The sequence below is a fragment of the Ricinus communis genome, chromosome 2, assembly GCF_019578655.1.
Source record: "Ricinus communis isolate WT05 ecotype wild-type chromosome 2, ASM1957865v1, whole genome shotgun sequence".
Taxonomy (NCBI): Eukaryota; Viridiplantae; Streptophyta; class Magnoliopsida; order Malpighiales; family Euphorbiaceae; genus Ricinus; species Ricinus communis.
This window is the reverse complement of record NC_063257.1, coordinates 33,668,761-33,692,286: the sequence shown is the minus strand read 5'-3', so window position 1 is coordinate 33,692,286 and position 23,526 is coordinate 33,668,761. Positions and strand designations below refer to the sequence as shown.

The 23,526-nt window shown below is 38.4% G+C and overlaps 1 protein-coding gene and 2 non-coding genes across 3 annotated transcripts; 2 read left to right on the top strand and 1 right to left on the bottom strand.

The window, feature by feature from the left end:
- Positions 1 to 11,532: 11,532 nt before the first annotated feature.
- On the top strand, positions 11,533 to 11,637 carry LOC112534024. The gene has a single exon (XR_003078350.1). It is a non-coding gene; the product is annotated as a small nucleolar RNA R71 (small nucleolar RNA).
- Positions 11,638 to 21,110: 9,473 nt separating this feature from the next.
- On the bottom strand, positions 21,111 to 21,928 carry LOC125369337. The gene is made up of 2 exons (XM_048371349.1): positions 21,842 to 21,928; positions 21,111 to 21,746 (listed from the first exon to the last, which is right to left on the bottom strand). Exons 1-2 carry the CDS (start codon positions 21,926 to 21,928, stop codon positions 21,111 to 21,113), a joined length of 723 nt encoding a protein of 240 aa, XP_048227306.1.
- An 810-nt stretch (positions 21,929 to 22,738) lies between these two features.
- Positions 22,739 to 22,844, top strand: LOC112534025. The gene has a single exon (XR_003078351.2). It is a non-coding gene; the product is annotated as a small nucleolar RNA R71 (small nucleolar RNA).
- The last annotated feature ends 682 nt before the right edge of the window (positions 22,845 to 23,526 follow it).

The following is a 23,526-nucleotide window of genomic DNA, read 5'->3' as shown; positions in this document are numbered from 1 at the left end:
AATAGATTTAATTATCTTCAAATTACTGAGCAAGGGTCATATAGCTAGTTGTACCCGAGCAGAAATCTGTTTGCTCAATTTAAGCAACCAAAACGACAAAAATAGCAAAATCACAAAACTACAAAATTATAAAGGACTCTTCAAAATTTCCATAGACACCAATTAAGCTTAATTTGAACTTATATAACCCATGTTATGCCTAAAATACAGAACATCAAGGTTGCTGGAATTTTGACAGTTTTCTATCTTGACATACTTAAACTTAAATCAAGCTTAATCTCTATGCAATCATTCAATACTCTACTAATTCATGATAATCAGACCTTTAATTAATCAATGAAAGCATCAATTGAAGTTTTTCCAATTTGTAATCAAGAACCCTAATGACAATTTAATAATACTCAAGTAACAACTCACCAATTTCAGCTTTTGGGTTGCTAATATGCTTAAATCCTTTAGCTTTAGCTTGGCTCCTTCAATAGTTGGTAAAATCCTATCTTAATCTTAAGATTTTCTAGGTATTCCACTTGTCTCTCTTGTTCCAAATTTTGTGTTTTTGGCCATGTACGAATTTTAGAGAAATGAAGAGGTAAAATGAGCTTGCTCATGGTTCCAATTTCCAAGATTCATCTCTCAATGCCACCACCTACTTAACTAGTTTTATCATCCTAAATTAATTCTTGCTAACCATATATAGGTACTAACTTTTAATTGTATCTTTTAAGTCCAATCTATTTACCCAACCTTCAGCTATTGGTTCAATTAAGTCTTAAGGCTTAATACACATAACCCAAATACTTAATCAACTTATCTAAATTAATAATCTAATATCATGCTTCTTATTTTGTACTTATAATTAATATATATCTGTTCCCATAAAATAAAAATATTATTAATATACCATCATATGCCCAATGATTAAATGTAAATGCACATAACATGTATGATGAGAAAATGCAGGCGTTACACTAAGAGCCACTCCCAACAAATTATTGTTAAAGATAATAGTGTATTGGCTAATTTCAACCAATCTAAGGATGCTAATATCATTCCTTGAATCAAAGAAATAAGGAGTCAACTTATCAACCCTAGTTTTCCAAGAATTAGTAGAGCAAGTCCAAGACTTGTTCCATTAAAGAGTTGCCACGTAATGGTTGCCCAACAATAGCTCTATATAAGTAAGGGGTTCAAAAGGAACTGTCGTTGGATGCCTAATGTCCATTTTTAAGCCGTCTCCAAGAGAAGAGCTTTCGATTTCCTTAATACACAAAAACATATGCAAAAGGGGATAATAGATCTTGAGTTAATTAAGAAGTAAAAGGAGGCATCTTATTTGAGAAGCATTGAAGACATTTGAACTAGTGGGTAAGTTTGAGGAAGTGGCTATGCCTAAGGAATTAAGACTAAGATTCTCCTACAGAGATTGGAAGCATAAAGATTCAATATCATAAATCTCAAGTGCATTAGAAAGGAATTAAAAGAGAAAAGCACTTACTAAGTTTACCGAAGTCATGGCAGAATCTGGAGCAGTCGAAATTGTTGAGGAGATGTTGATAACATTATTTTCCATGCCTACAAAGATAATATTGCCTCAGGTATGTTATTTTTTTAACTCATCTCTAAAAGTCCATTTGAACTATAAGAAGCCAAATTTACGTGTGTTAAATTTTCTACGGTGCAATCATGAAAATTAAATAAATAAAATTTTTAAATCAATGGCTAGAATTATCTTGGCCAAGAAGCAAACATTTGTATTTAATTAATTAACAGTTTAAATTCATTACATCTCAGCCAAAATTTTCAATTGTCATCCTAAGTTTTGATTTTTAATATACTAATAATAGTTCTTTAATTCAATTATTTTAGTAAGTTTTGGTATTTAATATACTAATAATATATATATATATATATATATATATATATATATATATATGTTCAAATGTTAATTAAAGAGTTAAAGTTAATTTTAGTAGATTATCTGTGGGCAGCGGTTTTGGACATGCACCTAAGTGTCTTTAGCGACTAAGACACTACAAGGCTTTTCAACCTAAATGGGAACACGCTAACTAGTCATAAGACTAGCGCAGAGATGGGAGTCGCCACCGGAATAATTCACTAAGACACTTTTACTAATGAGTGACATTTCACGATTCCATAAGGAAGCTTATGCCACAAATCCAGAGATGGATCCGAGAAGCCAACTTCCTTATTTGTGTATCTTCATCTTTAATTTATTATTTAACGGATTATTCCCTATTAATGCAATAGTTATATTATTACACATCAAGCATTACAACATGTGAGGTTTACCTAAGTATAGCCCATGTTTAAGGTTATTAGGCTGGTTTACTATATAATTATGTGTTAGGCCCACTTAATCTAACCTAATTACAAATTATGCTTTAGATTCCAACTTTTAAACCTAATGGACTACTATATATGATAAGGCCTAGTTAAGTGATCTTAAATCTAATTATGGCCTACTTAATTTAATTAAAACATGGCAAACTCCACTAATTCTATATAAATTTTAAATTTAAGCCCAATATGCCATCCTATTAACCTACAAGACTCCAGTTTTTATGTTGAGTCCAATTTTAACCTAGGGTCTATGTGGCCCTTTTTTAAATAAGCAGTCAGCTTACAATTATTTTGACATACATCAAAAAAAAAATAAAGTGTAGAAAGTAAATCTAGCTATTACAACCCATCCTACAACTAAAAATGGAAGAAAAACACCTAAAATCTAAGTACAGTATATAAACATACTAGTAATACATTGAAAATTTAGGAAATTAGGGCTGAATAGTGGACAACCAATCGGCTCTAGGGCTTTGGTTGGCAATCTTGCGGCTTTTGATTCGAATCTCGTTCACCCCGGAGCTAATTCCACATGCATAAAAGGTTTAAAAATGATTAGAACACAAGAAAAATGAAGCAAAGGACATAAATAAAATTAAATTAAATAGAAACCCTAAGAAAATCATGCAAACCCTAAGAGCAAGACTAACAGTAAGGGAACTACAACAAATTTCAAGTTTTAATCATGGAGCCCTAAAAACTAATTTAATTATAAAAAAATAAAGAAAACATAAATCTAACATGCAACCCTAATCATTTGACTAAAGAGATCTAAAACCCAAAAGCAAACATATTAACATATTTGATTACTATCAAGTTCTATTCCCAGCATGTTCATATTATCATATTCAATGCCCAGCAAATTATAAACATGTTAATTCAGTAATAACCTTAATCTAATCATGTAAATCCTACGGATCATATAAAATAACTAAAGAAAACCAATCCTAATCATGTTTTTAAAGCATAAAATAAAAGAACCAGTTTTGTAAAGATGGGGATGCTGATGGTGATGAATTTAGGGAACCCTCAAGTTATCACCATTAAATGCAATCTTCGAGCTTTGGAGATGAAAAGGTGGTGGAATCGAAGATTGGTTGAGAATCCAGTGCTATTTAGGTTTGAGAAATATTTTATCGATCCAAAATCAGTTTCCAAATCTCTAGTTCTTACTTAGTGACTTTCCCTTTAACTGAAGCTCTAATAATTGTTGTGTATTGCTCTAGTAAATAATGAGTGTAGCCAACCCTAGACCTAGGTCATATTATTCTATTTATAGCAGTAGGGTTAGGAACCATAGAGGAACAAATAATTATGCAATTATTTAAAAAAAAATCAATCGATTATCTTTTCTCTTAACAGATTAAAATAAAGTAAAATCTTTTAAATCAAATAATTATCACTAAATATTTAGTAGTCCCAATACTTTTTAATGATTCCTGCCTTGGATGCAAATTGACCTTTTAAATGTTTCCTAGAGACTTGCATTGATAAATGGTCCATCTGGAGACTAAAGCGTAGTTTTAGTTGGTCAAGGACCAAAATGACATTTTTGCCCTCTTTTTAGAAGCACTTACTTTTCATATTAAATTGAGTTGAATTTATTTGTTAGAGTTTGTTTTTCAGCTCTTTTTAGGTACTTAGCAAGCTTACATGATAAGAAGTTGTTTTAGCTTCAAAATACAAGAAGAATTAGCCAAGGAGCACTTAATCATCAAGGACAAGAGTGTCACATGGGCATGACACGGGAAGAAGCTTCCCGTGTGACCTTCCCGTGTGAAGTGTAAAAAATGGCAGAATGATGGATTGCAAGACACAGGAGGCACATTCCGGTGTGCGCTTCCCGTGTGAGATGGCAAAAATGGCATATTATCCAAGGCATGACACAGGAAGAGGACACACCCGTGTGGTCTTTCCATATGGACAAAGGATATTTTGAAGAATGTATTTTAGCCAAGGACGTCAAATGGTCGTGTGGTACCCGTGTGGTTCTTAGAAGCACAATATTTAAAGGAACTTTTAGGTTTTCTTGAGGGAGTCTCGTCATATTTTCATTTCTAAAGAGAGAAACACTTAGAAACTTCATCTTTCCTTTCATTTCTAGGGTTTTGATTGGTATCTCTCAAGGAAGAACATCATTTCCTTCAATGCTTTTCAAGATTGAAGATTTTCATCTCTACTCTCTTATGACTAGTTTGAGATCTTCTTCCCCTAATCTTTACTTCTTTATTGTAATGTTTAAGAACTAATTTTCTTGCTATTTTGATTTTGATGAACCCTAATTTATTTTGTATGGAATGATTCAAAATTAATGCAATTAATCTTTTTCATGAGTTTTGTTGTCCCTTTGATTGCTTAATTATCTATTTCAATTGATAAGTCGACGTACTGATTGGGATACTAGAGATAGATCTACAAGATACTTTGGTTCAATCGTTCCTTAATATTAATGCATGACCTAAGTGAGTAGGTTGGAGAAGAGATTCCTCTCCTTCCTCTTAGGAATTAAGGGTTTAATCAATTGAGAAAGGTCTAAACTAATTTTGTGGAATGCCAACTCGACTCTTGATTTGAGTTAATTGCTGTTTGTTTCATGAAATACTTAACTTATTAGGGGGATTCACTACCTAAATAGGCTTTATCCTTGATAAATTTACTAATTTTTTTAATCTTTGTTTCCAAGATTGTTTTACTTTTAAATATAATTACACCTGTACAACATTTTAATTGCTAAACATTAGTATATGATTGAAGGTAATATTCACAATTAGGTCCCCAATGGAATGATACTCTTACTTATCATTATATTACTTGATACGATCCGTGCACTTTGCCGTCTATGGATAGCGCGCATCAACCAAAATGACATTTTTGCCCTCTTTTAGGACATATAAATATCCTACCATCATCCATTATTCACTTTATCTTATTTCCATTTACTTTCCACACATATCCCTTTTTACTCATTCTTTGATTTCTTTCTCATTTCTTAACCAAATTCTGCAAAATCAATCTTGAAATGGCGGCCTCGTCTTCTAGATTCTCTAGATGTACCCCAATCGCACCCATTGCTAGTTCTCATTATTGATTTCTTGCCATAATGATATTTCGCTTGTCAAAGTGGTTGAAATTCATCTCTTGGAAAAATTGAACACTCATCGGGCCTTTTCAGCCGTTAGAGAGGTATTTTTTCGGCTTTGATCTTTGTTTCCTGTCACTTATATACTAGATATACATATTATTTGCCTAAAATAGATTTAATTTTATGGAAATATTGCAAAAAAAATGTGCCTTAACCCATAGAGCCGATCGGCTCTGTGCAGAGCTAATTTAGCTATGCACACAACCAATTGGCTCTGCATAGTTCGAATCAACTATGCCAGAGCCATTTTGGGGCCTTTTAGTGTGAAATAACAATATATCAATAATGTACTTACTTGTTTGGAGTCTCTTTATGTGTGTGCATTGTATTTACATACCTACTTTCGTGTCTTTTCTAAAGTGATGTTGTATCGATCCAGTTTACCGAAATTTTCTATAGGGCTTGCAAGTGGTTTGACGAGCTTCCGAGCTTTGCTCAGACTAGGATCGATGACATTGGTTTCTGCTGATTTTTTACTACGCTTCGGTCAGTCACCGGGAGGACGAATCATAGCTTAGTATGAGCCCTACTTGAGAGGTGGATGGACACCACCCATGCTTTCCACACTCCCGTAGGTGAGTTGACTCTTTCCCCGCTACCCTTTGCTGCCATTACAAGGATAGACTTCACGGGTACCCCTTTACCCTTCAACAACATGATTCATGACCATCGATATGATGTTTAGGAGCGTTATACTTGGGTTTTTGCTAGCATGCAAGGACGCTAAGTGCATTGCTTATTAGAGCATTTCTCTCTAGTATAAGGGATTTATGCCTCAGAATGCTCGAGAGGTGGATCAAATGGTCCGAGCCCTCTTAGTATATCTTTTCATGACCATTCTGTTCAATGATTCAAGGAACTCACTAAACTTCCACTATTTGGCTCCTTTACGAGATTTAGACTAGGTCTTCTCTTATAGTTAGAGATCTGTGGTTCTCGCCTACTTATACCATCATATGGACATCACCCTCCCTTGTAGCAAGAGGATTTGCGACTTCTAGCATAAGATACATGTAATTTATGTTTTATTTTCTTTATTTTCGCTTTTCCTATATTTGCACCAACACTACTAACTTTTGTTTTGCAGGTCTAGGCCTTGGAGATTGGCCTTCTCATAGCCCATCTGCACATCACGAGCCTTTCCTTGCTTGATTCATTTGGGCCCGAGTCGAAGCATCCTGCTAGAGTGGATGCAGGTCCATGTGCATTGCATGTGGATCAACTCCCTGACCTAGGACAAGGTAATAAAAAATCTATTACTCATATTTGTAATTTACAGATATTAGTTACTCACCTTTCCCATTTACAGATTGATGGGCTACTGATGCAACCTACACCTAAGGTAGTGATCCTATCAATGCGGCCTAGCACTAGTGAGTATCAAGGTCGTATCCCTAGAGATCGGGTGAACCTAAAGTTACTACTGTTTGCTATATTATCTAGTCTGAAATAAGGTGTGAAAAGTCTAAATTAATTAACTAATGATTATGAATGCAAATAAAGGAACAAAAAACAACTGACAATCGAAAGACAACCGTAACAAAAGAAGCAAACCCAAAGGGGACCTAAGTGATGGAATTCTAAGGTTGATTTTATAAATTACCAGTCTTGCTACCCGTGCCTAAATCCTGAATCGAACTCGGCTCCTCTCTCAAGCTCACCAAGTTCCTAAACCTGCACTAACCTAATGGAATCTCTTCCTATCAGATTATTACAGATTAGCATTAAGCGTGATTTAGATCTATTAAGAGTTGTTAATTCTTAATCCGGCGAGTGAATTAACCTTATCTCTAAGTGTTAACTACCAGTTCTTACTATTCAATTTCCAGTTGTAACAAGCATTTCTCAATGTCAAGAAACAACCCAAAAGACAATTAATTCAACGTCTCAAATTAACTGAATCAAACTTTAGTACTAAACAACAAGAAGATTAAAAGAATGGCAAGTAAAAGTCTAATAATTAAGCACAATCCATTAAAAAAGGTGAACCCCAATGGGTTCGGCAGCCCTAGCTACTCGTAATGAAAGAAACAAATATAAAAGGAAATAAACAACAGAAAAAGAAATGGAACATGTAACCCCTCTTCTCTCGAATCGGAGTGGAAATGTCACAAGCCAACTCTAAAACCAGCCTCAAGTATGGATCTCGGATGTCTCGATCAATCGTCTAGAACCTTCAATCTTTGCTTGAATATCCCCAAATCAATCCTTTGAAATGACGTTGGTCTCCCAAAATGTCAAGAACAAGGTGTAGAAGTAAGGGGTAGCGCGCGTAGAGAAGTCTAGAAATCAGAAGCGGAACCTTGTCTCATTTTACGTGCGCCTACTTATAGGCAGAAGTGCCCTAGCCCGTGCCACAGCCAGTGCAACGGATAAGAGAGGCCGTGCAAATATGCATGGCCATGCAACTGCTCGTGCAAATGCCTTGAATTGCGCGCCAACAGGTAATCAAATCCGAAAAACATCTAATATGCGTAAATCATCCACATAGCTTGGTTTCTGCCAGGAAATCAATCAATTTCCCATTAAGGAGTTCAAAAACCTGAAAAACTCAGAAACATACTAAAGTGCGATCAAATAGGATTAAATATGACTCACATACATGAATAAACGACTGATAAACAGTCAATAAATATGCATAGAATCATCTACATCAAATTATCCCACACTTAAGCGTTTGCTTGTCCTCAAGCAATCAACAACTCACTCCTCAAACAGATACTAAATAACTCAATCAAAAACATTGCAGGAGGTTAGCTCAAAACAAGTCTCAAAATCCGTGATGAATTTCCTCAAAATCCCCAAATCACTAAACCCTTAAGAAAGAGAACAGAGTTAATAAAGCTGCTAAAATTAAAATGATAAACTATCCAAACTGAGAATTTGAAAACCATGCCTTACAAGATGTCACTCAAAACACACAAGTGTATATAGGTGAAAGAATATTGCCAAGCTCTCAACACAAAAATACAGAAAAAGGTGTTTACCATAAGCTTGCTTATAGATCCAATCTCCACTACTGTGAAATAATTGATGTATATGATTCTATGCATATTTATTGATTGTTTATCAGTCGTTTTTTCGTGTATTTGAGTCATATTTATTCCTGTTTGATCGCACTTTGGTATGTTTCTGAGTTTTTCAGGTTTTCAAACTCATTGATGGGAAATTGACTGATTTCTGGGCAGAAACCAAGCTATATGGATGATTTGCGCATATTAGATGTTCGTCGGAGTCGATTCCTTTATTAGTGCGCAATTCGAGGCCTTTGCATGGGCAATTGCACGGCCATGCACATTTGCATGGTCCATTGTATGGCCTCCCTTGCCCGTTGCACGGACCATGCATATTGGCACGGGCCATGGCACGGGCTAGGGCACTTCTGCCTATAAGTAGGTGCATGTAAAATGATAAAGGGTTCCGCTTCTGATTTCTGGACTTCTCTAAGCTCACGACCCCTCACTTCTGCACCTTTGTTCTTTACACTTTGGGAGACCAACGTCAGTTCAAAGGATTGAGAGAGCGCTCAATCAATAAGGGAAATGAAAGCAAAATAAAAACAACAGAAACAAAATTGGTACCTGCACAAAACTAAGGTACCTACCCCACACTTAAGAGAAACACTGTCCTTGGTGAGAAATAAGGTAGGCACTCCAAAAAAGGAGATAAAATGCGCACAAAGAAGCAAATTATGGGAGTCCACAGAAAACTAGAAAACTAAAAGAAAAACAAGACAACAGAAAGAGATAAAAACTAGAAATTCTACTAGATACTGCCCTTGATGTGTGCTTTAACACTCCAAAATATGTTAGTCCTCAAAATTACGTATGAGCATCGAGTAGGCTAACTCCTGTAAAACTCAAGAATAAACACATACCAAGCAACATCTAGTAAAAGGTTCAATAAAATAAAATTATCTCAAAATAAAACAAACTTAAAACAAACTGAAATATCTAACTAAAAAAAAAATTACAACATAAATAAAAGATGTCCAAAATCCAAAAAGCATAAATAGATTCGGGAATGCCTCCCGAAGGCGGTTCTTTTTGTTCGAGTCGTCTAGCTGGACTCTGTAGCAGCATTCCTACATCGCGGGCAAATTCAAAAGGTGGGCTCAATGTAAGTTGGGGCTTGAGGCATATAAGCACAAAGAGGAGGTCTAATGTGTGCTGTAGATGACCAAGGAGGTGCTCTCCGCACAGAGTTGGGATGCCCATTCATCCACTCCAAATCCTGGCTAATTGACCTGTCATAAACAAATTTGCAACTACCCTTCTCGGGTGTATCATAGCACAAAGTCTCAAATTGATACAAGTTGTTTTCTTCAGATGAATAACACATATCAACAAGGAAAGAAACATGTATGGCATCATCCATTTGTACATCCTGTGGTTGCTTATTACATGCAGGACCAATTCCATCAATACTACAAATGGCATGAACATGGTCGGTGGGAGAACTATCAAATGGGGGTAAACTAAAAGTAACATAGTCATCCCCTACATTAAGTTCTAACTTTCCCTCAAATACGTCTATTTTAGCTCTAGCTGTGGTAAGGAAAGGTCTCCCCAAAATCAACAGTATACCATGCTCATTATCCATATTCATAACCACAAAGTCCACATGAAATATGAACTTATCTACCTTGACTAGCATATTCTCTACAATCCCTCTAGGAAGCTTAACAGAACATCTAATTGAATGCACATCCTAGTGGGTTTTGCCTCCCCCAAACCTAGTTTATTAAACAAACTAGTGGGCATGAAATTTATGCTAGCTCCCAAATCAGCTAATGCATCATCAACACACAAATTACCTAAAGTGCAAGGAAAGTGAAACTCCCTGGATCGTGACGTTGCTCTGGCAACTTGCTCTAAAACACTGCTAAGCACTCTTCGTTAAGCTTAACATAGGCTGCCTCCTCCAACTTCCTTTTTCTACTAAGTATGTCCTTTAAGAACTTGGCATACTTCGGCATTTGCTTTAATGCATCAATAAAAGGCAAGTTAATATGCAGTTGTCTAAAAATATCCAAAAACTTACTAAACTGCTCTTACGCTTCTGCTTGTTCGACTCTAGCAGGATTAAGGAATCTTAGTTTGATATTCCCTGACTGGGATTGATTTCACCTTTTGTCCCTCAAGTTCCTTAACCTTACTGCTCGCCTCAACCTGCACATCAATAGTGGAGTCGTCAAAAACAGGCTTAGAAGGAGCTGAAACTAACTTACCTGAATGCAAAGTGATGGCGTTCACGTGCTCCCTCGGGTTAGACTCAGTGGTGCTAGGGAGCGCACCTTGTTGCCTCTTAGACAACATCTTAGAGATTTGGCCAATCTGGGTTTCCAAGTTCTGAATCGAGGCCTATTGATTCCTAAGTGCACTATCAGTTTGCTGGAACCTCATCTCCCGTAAACATCACAAACTTCATCATAAGCTCCTCTAAATTTGATTTCTTTTCTGGTGGAGGATGAGCTTGTGCAGGCCCAGCTGGCTGTTGATAAAGTCTTTGAAAACCAGGTCGACCTGAGCATTATTGTTCCTCCAACTGAAGTTGGGATGATTGTGCCACCTAGGGTTGTATGTGTCAGGTGGTCGCTCATTTCGGGGCATTCCCCATATAATCAACCTGCTCAACATCAGAAGACACAGCAGAAACATATGGAAAAGTAAAGGAAGATGAAGCAAACATACCTCTCGCAGTACAGTTTGCATTGTAGTGAGGGCCACCACAAAACTTGAAGCCAACATTCGTTGCATGAACCGGCATCTGGAGTTGGTTAATCTTCTTGGCTAGAAGCTCCACCTGAGCTACCAAGGCTATTGTAGGATCCACTTGGTTGACCACTCCTTGTCTTCCTAGTCAGCTCCTAAAGGATTGCCACTGATAATTGTTCATGGCCATTTCCTCTATCAAGTTTTGAGCCTGCTAGGGCGCCCATCGCTTAGCGCCCACCGCCGCAAAGATCCACCATCCGCCTCGCCGTAAGGTTCAACTCGTCAGAAAGTCCGAACTCGCATCAACACCGCAATCCGTGATGTGGGCAGTATCTCAACAGGTCCTTAAACCTCTCCCATGCATCGTACATGCTTTCATCATCAAACTGCACAAGAAGATATGTCATTTCTAAGTTTAGCAGTTTTAGCGGGAGGAAAATACCTATATAAAAGTTTTTCGGCCAATGCCTTTTAGGTAGTAATTGTCTGCTGTGGAAGAGATTGCAACCATCTTTTGGCTCTGTCCCTCAAGGAAAATGGAAACAATCTCAGCCGAATGGCGTCATCGGTTGTTCCATTTATCTTGAATGTGTCACAAATCTCCAAAAAGTTGGAGATATGAGCATTGGGATCCTCTCTGGGCAATCCTCCAAACTGCACGCTTTGCTGGATCATCTAGATAACATTGGCTTTTATTTCAAATTTGTTGGCCGCTACAACAGGTCTGACTATACTAGTTTTCGTCCCATCTAAAGATGGTCGAGCAAAACTCGTACATCATCCTGTGATCGTCATCGGCCTGGGGGTTGTGGTTCTCCATCACGTCAGCTCTTTGAACCTGAACTGTAACTCCGTCCTCCTCCTCAACTGCCTGCAAACGTTGTCTCAATAATTTGAGAGAGCGCTCTGGGTCAGATAAGGGTTCTATGGGATCAGGGTTAGAGCTCCTGGTCATAAACTACTTGAAACTGACAACCAAACAACCACCAATCAACAAAAACAATAAAATAAAGAATAAAGAATAAATAAATAAACAAACAATGACTGAAGTAACACAAAAACAATTCACTTTAGTTCACCATTACAGTTCCCCGGCAATGGCACCAAAAGCTTGATAGGCTACTGATGTAACCTACACCTAAGGCAGTGAGCCTATCGATGCGGCCTAGCACAAGTGAGTATCAAGGTCGTATCCCTAGAGATGGGGTGAACCTAAAGTTACTACTGTTCGCTATTTATCTAGTCTGAAATAAGGTATGAGAAGTCTAAATTAATTAACTAATGATTATGAATGCAAATAAAGGAACAAACAGCAACTGACAATCGAAAGACAACCGTAACAAAAGAAGCAAACCCAAAGGGGACCTAAGTGATGGAATTCTAAGGTTGATTTTATAAATTACCAGTCTTGCTACCCATGCCTAAATCCTGAATTGAACTCGGCTCTTCTCTCGAACTCACCAAGTTCCTAAACCTGCACTAACCTAATGGAATCCCTTCCTATCAGATTATTACATATTAGCATTAAGCGTGATTTAGATCTATTAAGAGTTGTTAATTCTTAATTCGGCTAGTGAATTAAACTTATCTCTAAGTGTTAACTACCAGTTCTTACTATTCAATTTCCAATTGTAACAAGCATTTCTCAATGTCAAGAAACAATCCAAAAGATAATTAATTCAACGTCTCAAATTAACTGAATCAAACTTTGTTACTAAACAGCAAGAAGATTATATGAATGGCAAATAAAAATCTAATAATTAAGCACAATCCATCAATAAAGGTGAACCCCAATAGGTTTAGCAGCCCTAGCTACTCATAATGAAAGAAACAAATACAAAAGGAGATAAACAATAGAAAAAGAAATGGAACATGTAACCCCTCTTCTCTCGAATTGGAGTGGAAATGTCGCAAGCCAACTCTGAAACCAGCCTCAAGTATGGATGTTGGATGTCTCAATCAATCTCGATCAATCGTCCAGAACCTTCAATATTTGCTTGAATCTCCCCAAATCAATCCTTTGAAATGACGTTGGTCTCCCAAAATGTCAAGAACAGAGGTGTAGTATGGGTCGCGCACAAGAGAAGTCCGTAAATCGGTAGAACTGTCTCATTTTATGCGGCGCCTACTTATAAGTGTATGCCTTGCATTATACACGGCCATGCAAATATGCATGGTCGCAACGCTCGCAAAAGCCTTGAATTGCGCGCCAATAAGGAATTTGAATTTGACAAACATCTAATATGCGTAAATCATCCACACAGCTTGGTTTCTGCCCGGAAATCAATCAATTTCCCATCAAGGAGACCGAAAACCTAAAAACTCATAAACATACCAAAGTGCGATCAAACAGGAATAAATATGACTCAAATACATGAATAGACGACTGATAAACAGTCAATAAATATGCATAGAATCATCTACATCACAGATTCATCGTGATTGGCTCAGGGAGCACCGCCATTGAGATCCCTACATGCTCTCTGCTGCTGACCTCGAGCACAGGAGGGTTTTATTGGCCGGACCTGCCTATCGGGCATGGTACTTAGGCAAGAGGATTTACGGATGAGAGCAGGGGCTCAACAAACATCCAAGTCCTTTTATCTCCACCTTTCTCCATGTTCTGGATAGCCAATCTTACTGTGAGGATCTAGTGACGAGCTTGGTGGGTTGTGATGAGCTTGAGGATCTCACCATCCGATCCCGAAGGACAGACTATAGGGCCCATGCCTTTTGATGATGACATTATTACTCATTTATTTCTGACTTACTCTATTAAGCCTTTATTCTGCTCATTTACCTAACTAGTTTGATTGTATTTTATTCGATGTACCCCGCTGCTTCTGAGCCGACAAAGGGGTGATCTACTCGGTGCTCTAGGCCTTCTCATATATCTAGTTCTTCTGTTGGTGCTGTATATTATGGCCTACGAATACTTTAGATGTGATTCTAAGGAGCATCTCGTTCCTTCCGAACCCGATGGTCTCGTACTGGAGTGATGGCAAGTATTAAAATATCGTATCTCTCAGGAAAGTGAGATCCTAGAGTTACTACTTCGTTCTTTGTTATCTAGCCTAAAATTAATGACGGATGGTTTATACATTTACTAATGACTAAAAGCTAAGTTCTAAATGGAATGTGAAAATGAATCAGTAAATAGAAAAATTAAGACAAGAAAGCAAACTTAAACAAAAGATAACAGATTGTTGAGTCTGATTATGCTATCCGTGGACGAATTCTTAACTGAATTCATTTTCCCTCTTAAGACAACCAAATTTCTAAACCTAAGATTGATTATTACGGTAGCCTTAAGCTTTAATCCGCCTCTATTAAGCTTAGTTAATTCTTAATCTGACAAATCATTTAACCTTATCTCTAAGTGAAAATTAACCTGATCTTGCAATTAAATTTCCAACTCAATTAGAATTTCTCAATTGCTAAAAGAATTCTATGAATAGTAATCAACACATTCAATGTAAAGAAAACTGGATTTAATTATTAATTGCAAAAAGAATATAAGAAAGGAAACTCAACCAATCTCAATAATTCAGCACAAAGCCAACATAGCAAGAAACCCCTATAGTTTCAACCAATCTAGCTAACATGTTCATGTCTAAAGCAAATAGGAACTCAATTACAGTGAAAGAACAAAGAAATCAAAATATATACACCACTTTCCTAGAATTAGGTGAACAGCTTAAAGCCTGGATCTACACTGCAGTTGATCTCCAAAGTTGCTCTTTGATCTGCTCTAAAACTCCTCCACAATCTTCAATCCAAAATCCAGATCACGAATCTGATGTTTCAAGGTGGAATCCGTTTCCTGGAAGCCCCTTGAAATGCTTGACAACACGTCTAGGAAAATTACAACGGAACATCAAAAGTCAAATTGCTGACCCGGAACTCTCTTTTCTCTCTTTTTGGCTCGTTCCTTTTATTCATTGCGCAAATATGGGCATGTCCCAGCCCGTGTCCTTCAAAATGAGCCGTGTTGCACTCTAGTTGGAAGAATGAACTAAATCAACCATGGCCATGTTTCTTGCCCATGTTAGCCAACACGGGCCGTGTTCTGGCTTGTGTTTACCAACACGACCCGTGCTCTAGGGCGTGGTACCCTCAAAAAATGTGCTGCTTCAAAGTGCTTAAGCTACACGGCCTGGAATTTCTGCACGGGCTCCAACACGGGCCGTATTGACTTTCTAAAAGTCAACCCAAAATCAAACGCCTTTGATTATGTTTGTTTTCTCCTAGAATTGATCTAGAATTACTCAAACACTGATGATAGACCTATAACATCACCTAAAATACAAAAGGACACAAAACACAGATAATCTTGGAATAAAAACACAATAATTGGTAAGAAAATACATAATAATATGCAAGCAAACATGTGTAAAACTATGCATATTAAATCACCCCACACTTAAGCTTTTGCTTGTCCTCTAGCAATTAACAACTCAATTCATAAAAACGCAGTCAACAAATCCTCAATGTTCATGCCCCTATGTCACAGTAAATAGCATTCAGCACATCTCAAAAGAAACTCAATCGCAAGTCAAGTTATAAATTATTAACAGAGAATGGAGATAATATCAATGCATGAATAACGTAAACAACAACTCAATAACAAACATCAAAAACCAATTCCTCACAGGGATCACTCAAGTCACTCAAAGTGTATATAAGGTGAGAAACAAATCCCTCAAAGCAAATGCACAAATCCCGCTTACCATAAGCTTGCTCATAAATCCTATCTCATGATTTGATTTGCTAGGAGGTAGCCCATATCCAGCTTCCTTCGCTGGTATAGTGCCTAAAGGATGAAGAAATCAGCCTGTGTCACTACCCCAAAGCTCTCCCCTCTGCCTGTAATGGTGTAGACCATAAGTGTATGAAGATATCGGAGCCGATCTGGAAGGCTGGACGCCTTCGAGCAGCTCGGGTAGTAATGCTCTAGTCTGGTCACTTTCTCATCTCACATCCTCTCATAAGGGATGGGGTGAGTATATAAGCACCCCTAATAGGAGTCTCCAGAGATCTCCTGCTGAGTCCATAGCCCCAGGTGCATCCTAAACTGAGGTACTGTCATCAAGAACTGTCTGCCTTCTAGCCTGATAGAAATAGCATCCGGCTGATGCCAATCAGCGATCTGCTGCTACAGAAAGAAGGTGTTGTAGAACACTATAGTGAGCTCCTAGTAGGTAGGCTCGATGACGTCGAAGAATCAAGCATATGGTAGGGTCTCAAAGAGCTCTCTGACCTCTAGGGCTAGTCCAACCCTCTCTAGCACAGTGAAGTCAATATGTCGTCCAGTCTCGACTTGCTTCCATCGAAGGGCTTGGAAGCGTTGCTCGTGGTCTAGGGACTGAAATGTAAGAAGTCGGTGTCGCGCGGGGGCTGGTAGTGCCATGGGTCTCTGAGGTCTAGCTGGTTGTGGCCGTGCCGATGGTGCTGAGCCTCGGAAGAAGCGCCTGTGATCTCCGGCAATGTCTCTTGTAGTGTGCCTGTCGTGGATGCTGCTATCTAGTGCGTTCTGACATTGTACCTAAAAAGATATTAGTCATTAACAGAAGAAAATAAAGTGTGCATAGCAGATAAATAATTCAAGCAGCACAGAAATTTAGCCAAAATTTTGACAGTAGACTGAACAAGCAAAATTACATAATAAGAACTAAATAACTAAACTATAACTTAACCAACACAAAATTAAGACTTAAAGAAAAAGTAAACTAAAAATAAAATTAAATAAATTAAATAAAAAAATAATAATAAATTAAAATAAATAAGACAAAATAATAAAATAAAATAATAAAACAAAATAATAAAATAAAAAAGATAAAATAATAAAATAACAAAATAAAATAAAATAAAATAAATAAGACAAAATAAAATTCAAAGAACATTAAGCAAAATAAAATCGAATAGATAAGCAGAGAAAATATAGAAAGGAAAAAAGATAATAATAATAAAATTAAATAAATAAAAAAATAATAACTAACTATTAATAATGAAAAAATTGGAAATAAAGAAGAAAACTTACTTGGCTGATGGCAAAACCCGAGAAAATCGCACAAAAATTAAATATTTGTAGAGAATACCTGAGAGAATAGAAGAATCAGAAAGATTTTTGCTCTCAAACGGTCGTGATATGCCAAACGGCCGTGTTCTTCTCCCTTCTTATAGCCGACGCTGCAGACACGCCCGTGTTCTGGCCTGTGTACAGGACACGGGCCGTGTCCAAGCCATGCTTCCAACCAGATCGTGTTCTCAGATGCCTTAAAATCAACATGGTTGTGACACGGGCCATGTTGGTGAACACGAGTCGTGTTATAGACCGTGTGACTCTCAGGAACTGTGTAGTTTCCAACTTTTATACTCACCACACCCTGGGCAATAGGACACAGGCCGTGTTGTAGATCGTGTAACTCTCAAGAACCGTGTATCTTCATTTTTCACATCCAACATGCCCTCGAATGTTAAGCACGGGCCATGTATAACAGCACGGGCCGTGTCTGAAACCCTGTTGAAGCCCATAAACGTGCTTTTACTCCTTTCTTGCACTAACACCTGTACAAATCAATAGTTTGCACAACCAAAGAATTTTTCACCCAAAACAACATAAAAATGAAAGGAGCTAAGTTCCAAACCAAAAGAAATGTAAAAACGAGCTACGCATAAAGGATAAATTAAATTCTCAAAATGAAATACATAAATGTAAAGGATAAGCTCAGGAATGCCTCCCGAGAGTGCTTTTTTTGACCAAGTTGTCTAGCTGGACTCATGCACAAAGTCAATCTCGCTGGAACAACACCATATTGACTTGCTCCTCGATCTCAAGCATGTCTCCATGATAATGCTTCAAACGATGGCAATTCACCTTGAAAGTCCCCCTATCGGGATGATGCCACTCAATTGTTCCATATGGGAACACCTGCTGGATCACAAACGGCCCTGACCAGTGACTCTTGAGCTTCCCTAGGAACAAACAAAGACGTGAATTATAAAGCAAAACTCATTCCCCAACTTGAAACTCCTTGGAGCCCCTTAATCGTTTGTCATGCCACTTCTTAGTCCACTCCTTATAGATGAATGAGTTGTTATATACTTGTTGACGCCACTCATCCAACTCATTGAGCAGCCACTATCTCTGTTTACCTATAGAATCAACATCAAAATTACAAGTTCTTAAGGCCCAAAGGGCTGTGTGCTCTAACTTAACAAGTAAATGGCAGGTTTTCCCATACATAAGCCTACAGGGTATAGAACCTATAAAGGTACGATAGGTTGTCCTGAATGCTCAAAGAGCATCATCTAACTTATTTGCCCAATCCTTCCTACTCACCCCCACAGTTTTCTCTAAAATGCGTTTCAAACCCCTATTGTTGACCTCTACTTGCCCACTAGTCTATGGGTGATAGGGTGTAGAAAACCTGTGGGTTACTCCATATCGCTGAAGTACTCTCTCCAGTTGAGCATTATAAAAATGAGTCCCTCTATTAGTAATCAGTGCCCTAGTTATGTCAAACCTAGCAAACAATCGCTTAAGGAACTTAGTAAGGGCTCTAGCATCATCAGTCTAGAAAGCTTGCACTTCCAGCCACTTAGAGAAACACTCAACAGCAACAAGGATATACTTATTTCCAAAGAAAGAAGGACAGGGCCCCATGAAATCAATGCCCCAAACATCAAAAATCTCAACCGTTTGAATGCTTGTTTAGGGCATCTCATCACGAGCAGAAATGTTACCTGACCTCTGGCATGCATCACAAACCAGCACGAATGCTCTAGCATTGCAAAAAATGGTCGGCCAATAGAATCAAGCCTCTAGAACCTTCCTAGCAGTGTGGTTAGCTGCTTGATGACCTCCCGTTGGTCAGTTATGGCAATGCCTTAAAATCTGGAGGATCTCATACCCATACACGCATCAATGAATCACCTAGTATGCACAAACTCAAAACAGAAAAGGGTCTTCCTAAATGTAGTACTTCAAATCTGCAAAGAATTTCTTCTTTTGTTGAAATGTCATACCCTTTGGTAGGACCTTTGCAACTAAGTAATTTGCAAAATCGGATAACTAAGGGACATATGAAGATACTTGAATGGAGCACAAGTACTCATCTAGAAAACTGTCATCAATAGCCCTCTCATCAAGTGCATCTAGGCTCGGGTTCTCCAATCTCAAAAGGTGATCTGCGGCCAAGTTCTCTGCACCCTTCTTATTCTTGATCTCAATGTCAAATTTCTATAAAAGAAAAATCCTACGAATGAGTCTCGGTTTAGCATCATGATTTCCAAACAAGTACCTCAACGCCGAGTGATCCGTGTAGACCACGGTCTTGGATAGCACCAAGTATGAGCGGAACTTGTCGAATGCATATATCATAGCAAGAAATTCCTTCTCAGTAGTGGTATAGTGCTCCTAGGCATCTGCCAATTTCTTGCTAGCATAATAAATAGGTTGGAAATTATTGTCAATCCTCTATCCTAAAACAGCTCTAACTGCAAAATTACTAGCATCACACATTAGCTCAAAGGCAGCCCCCATTTAGGTGAAACCATAATAGAGGCTGTAGTTAGTTTCTCTTTAAGTAACTCAAAGGCCTGCAAACATTCATTAGAAAATATAAATGGAACATCTTTTGCAAGCAATTGAGTCAAAGGTCTAGCAGGCTTAGAAAAGTCTTTAATGAACCTTCTTTAAAAACCTGCATGACCAAGGAAACTCCTAACACCCTTAACCAAGCTAGGGGGTGGCAATTTAGTAATAGTCTCTACCTTAGCTCTATCTACCTCCATCCCTACATGTCAAATCTTATGCCTTAGCACAATACCCTATCTCACTATAAAATGGTACTTTTCCCAATTCAGCACAAGGTTAGCTTCTACAGAGCGTGCAAGCATACGCTCTAAATTAAGCAAACAATGGGAGAAAGAGTTACCAAATACCAAGAAATCATCCATGAACACCTCCATGGATTCTTCAATCATGTCATGGAAGACCACCATCATACACCTCTGGAAAATAGCAGGTGCATTGCATAAACCGAATGGCATCCTTCTGTAAGCGAACATACCATAGGGGCAAGTGAAAGTGGTTTTCTTTTGGTCCTCGGGTGCAATGGGAATCTGAAAATAACCTGAAAAACCGTCAAGAAAGCAATAATAACATATTCCCTAATAAACGTTCTAACATCTGGTCAATAAAAGGATGAAGAAAATGGTCCTTCCGAGTTGCATCAATGAGCCTCCTGTAATCAATGCAAACTTGAAAACCAGTTACCGTCCTAGTCGGTATTAGCTCATCCTTCTCATTCTTGACCACCGTCATACCTCCCTTCTTGGGTATAACCTACACAGGACTAACCCAAGAGTTGTCAGAAATAGGGTAAATCAAACCTGCATCCAGAAGTTTAATTACCTCCTTTTTTACTACTTCCTTCATGTATGGGTTAACCATCATTGTGGCTGTACCACTGGCCTGTAACTATCCTCCATCAGGATCTTATACGAACAATAGCTGGAGTTGATTCTAGGAATATCTACAATCTTGTATGCAAAGGCCTCGGTCTACTTTCTGAGAGAGGCCAAAGTCATCTCCCTCTCCTTAGGAGTCAAATCAGCTGCAATGATCATCGGCAGCTTCTCTGCCTCATCCAGTTAGGCATAATTCAAGTGCTTAGGCAACTCCTTCAACTCTAGGCTGGTGGCTCCTCGAGTGAAGGTCTCAATTTCTGCACCCCTGACTTATCAATAACAATAAAATGGTCAGCAGACCTGCTGGGCTTACTAGCTAGCAAACAAGCAAGTTGTTCCAACACATCCTTGTTGGACAACTCCTCCTCATCCTCAGTCTATAATGCCACCTGCAAAGGATCATCAAGTAATATCTCCTACAATTTAGACCCCACAATATCACCCAAAACATCTACAAAATATGCAGTATCATCATGGTCAAGTGAATGTCTCATAAGAGTGCTAAGGTCAAAGGTAATAGTCTCATCACCTACTCTAAGTTGTAACTTCCCACCACATACATCTATAATAGCCCTAGATATTGCAAGGAAAGGTCTACCTAAGATTAAAAGTATGCTACTCTCACCGTCCATATCCATAACAACAAAATCAACAAGAAATATAAACTTGTTTACCTTAACAAGTACATCCTCAACTATTCTCCTAGGAAATTTCACAGTCCTATCCGCTAACTGTACGCTCATCCTAGTAGGTTTTGGCTCACTCAAACCTAATTTTTCAAACAAACTGCTAGGCATTAAATTGATGCTAGCTCCTAAATCAGCTAAATCATCACTAATATGCAAATCACCAATAATACAGGGAACAGTAAAATGCCATAGATCACGCCTCTTTACTGGTAGCTTATTTTGAAGAATGGTTGAGCACTCCTCATTTAGTGTCACTAGTCCCAATTCCTCCAGCTTCCTTTTGTTGCTTAAAATCTCCTTCAAGCATCTCGCATACCTGGGCATCTGCGATATAGCATCAACAAAAGGTACGTTAATCCTCAGCTGCTTAAATAAATCCAAAAACTTACCAAACTGTTGATCAACCTTTCCTGCTTCAATCTGGCAGGATTTAGGATTGGCGGCTGCTATTCTCTCACAGGACTCTTCTTCTTATCCTCAGTTTGCGCAAGCTCTGGCTCTTCTCTGGTTGGCTCATCCTGCACAACAATATCATCATCAGCCATAGGTAAAGAGCTCTAACTGCTTACATGATCTCAAGGTGACAGCCTTGACATGCTCCCTCGGGTTTGACTCTGTGGTGCTGAGGAGCATCTCTGGTTGTCTTTCAGCCAACATCTTAGAAATCTGGCCTATCTGATTCTCCAAATTCTGTATGGAGGCCTGCTGATTTCTAAAAGCTGTGTCCATTTGCTGAAACCTATTATCTGAAGTGGACACAAACTTCATCATTAATTCCTCTAAATTGGGCTTCTTCTCCTGGTTCTGAGATAGTTGAGGGAGAACAGTCTGTTGTTGGGGTTGCTGCTGGTACAACCATTGAAATCCTGGTGGACCCTGGTGTTGTTATATCGCCACCCGAAGTTGGGATTGTTTCTCCACCCTGGGTTGTATATGTTGTTGTACATGTTATTCTGCTGATTGGGCGCATTTCCCATATAATCAACATGTTCATGGTCAATAGAAGAAGATGAAGAAGAAGCAAACATACCTCCCTGTAGTGCGGGCCACCAAAAAACTCGCAGCGAAGCTGTGCTACATGGACTGGCATCTAGACCCGGTCGATCTTCTTGGCCAAAAGCTCCACCTGAGCTGCCAAGGCTGATGTAGAATCTACCTAGTTCACCATTCCTTGTCGTCCTGGCCTACTTCTAGAAGACTGCCATTGATATGTGTTCATAGCCATCTCCTCAATTAAGTTCTAGGCCTGCTCTGGTGTCTTACTATTGATGGCTCCACCTGCAGCTGCATCTACCATCTGCCTCGTGGTTGAGTTCAAGCCGCTGTAAAAAGTCTGCACCTGCATCCATAATGGCAAACCGTGGTGTGGGTAACATCTTAGCAAGTCCTTGTACCTCTCTCACGCATCATACATGCTCTCATCATCAAACTGCATAAGAGAAGAAATATCATTACGCATCTTTGCAGTCTTAGCAGGAGGAAAGTACTTATAAAGAAATTTCTCAGCCAAAGAACTCCAGGTGGTGATAATATTAGCTGGTAGGGACTATAGCCATCTCTTTGCTCTATCCCTCAAGGAAAATGGAAACAACCTAAGCCTAATGCCATCATCAGTAATCCCATCTATCTTGAAGGTATCACAAATATCCAAGAAATTCGTGATGTGGGCATTAGGATCTTCACTAGGCAAGCCCCCAAACTGTACACTCTGTTGCACCATATGAATGACATTTGGCTTAATTTCAAAGTTATTCGTTGCAACAGCTGGCCTCATTATACTAATGTGTGTCCCCTCTAGGGAAGGTCTAGCAAACTCGTACATTGTCCTGTTTGCTTCAGCGACATTGTTGTTACCGTCTCCTATGTCTACTAGTGTATGGACAGGAATCTCAATCTACTCCTCCTCCATATCTAATTGCTTCCTCAGCTGCCTGAGTGATCGCTCTAGTTCAAGCAGAGGGTCTACTGGTGCAGGATTAGAATTCCTGGTCATAAACTACCTGTATTGAACAAGGCAGCAACAACCCAAACAAATAATTAGAAGAATATTTAAATAAAAAGCAATAACAAAAACAAGAAAGGAAAATGACTAAAGTAACAAATAGCAAATTTCACTCTAGTTTTCAAACAAGTTCCCCGGCAA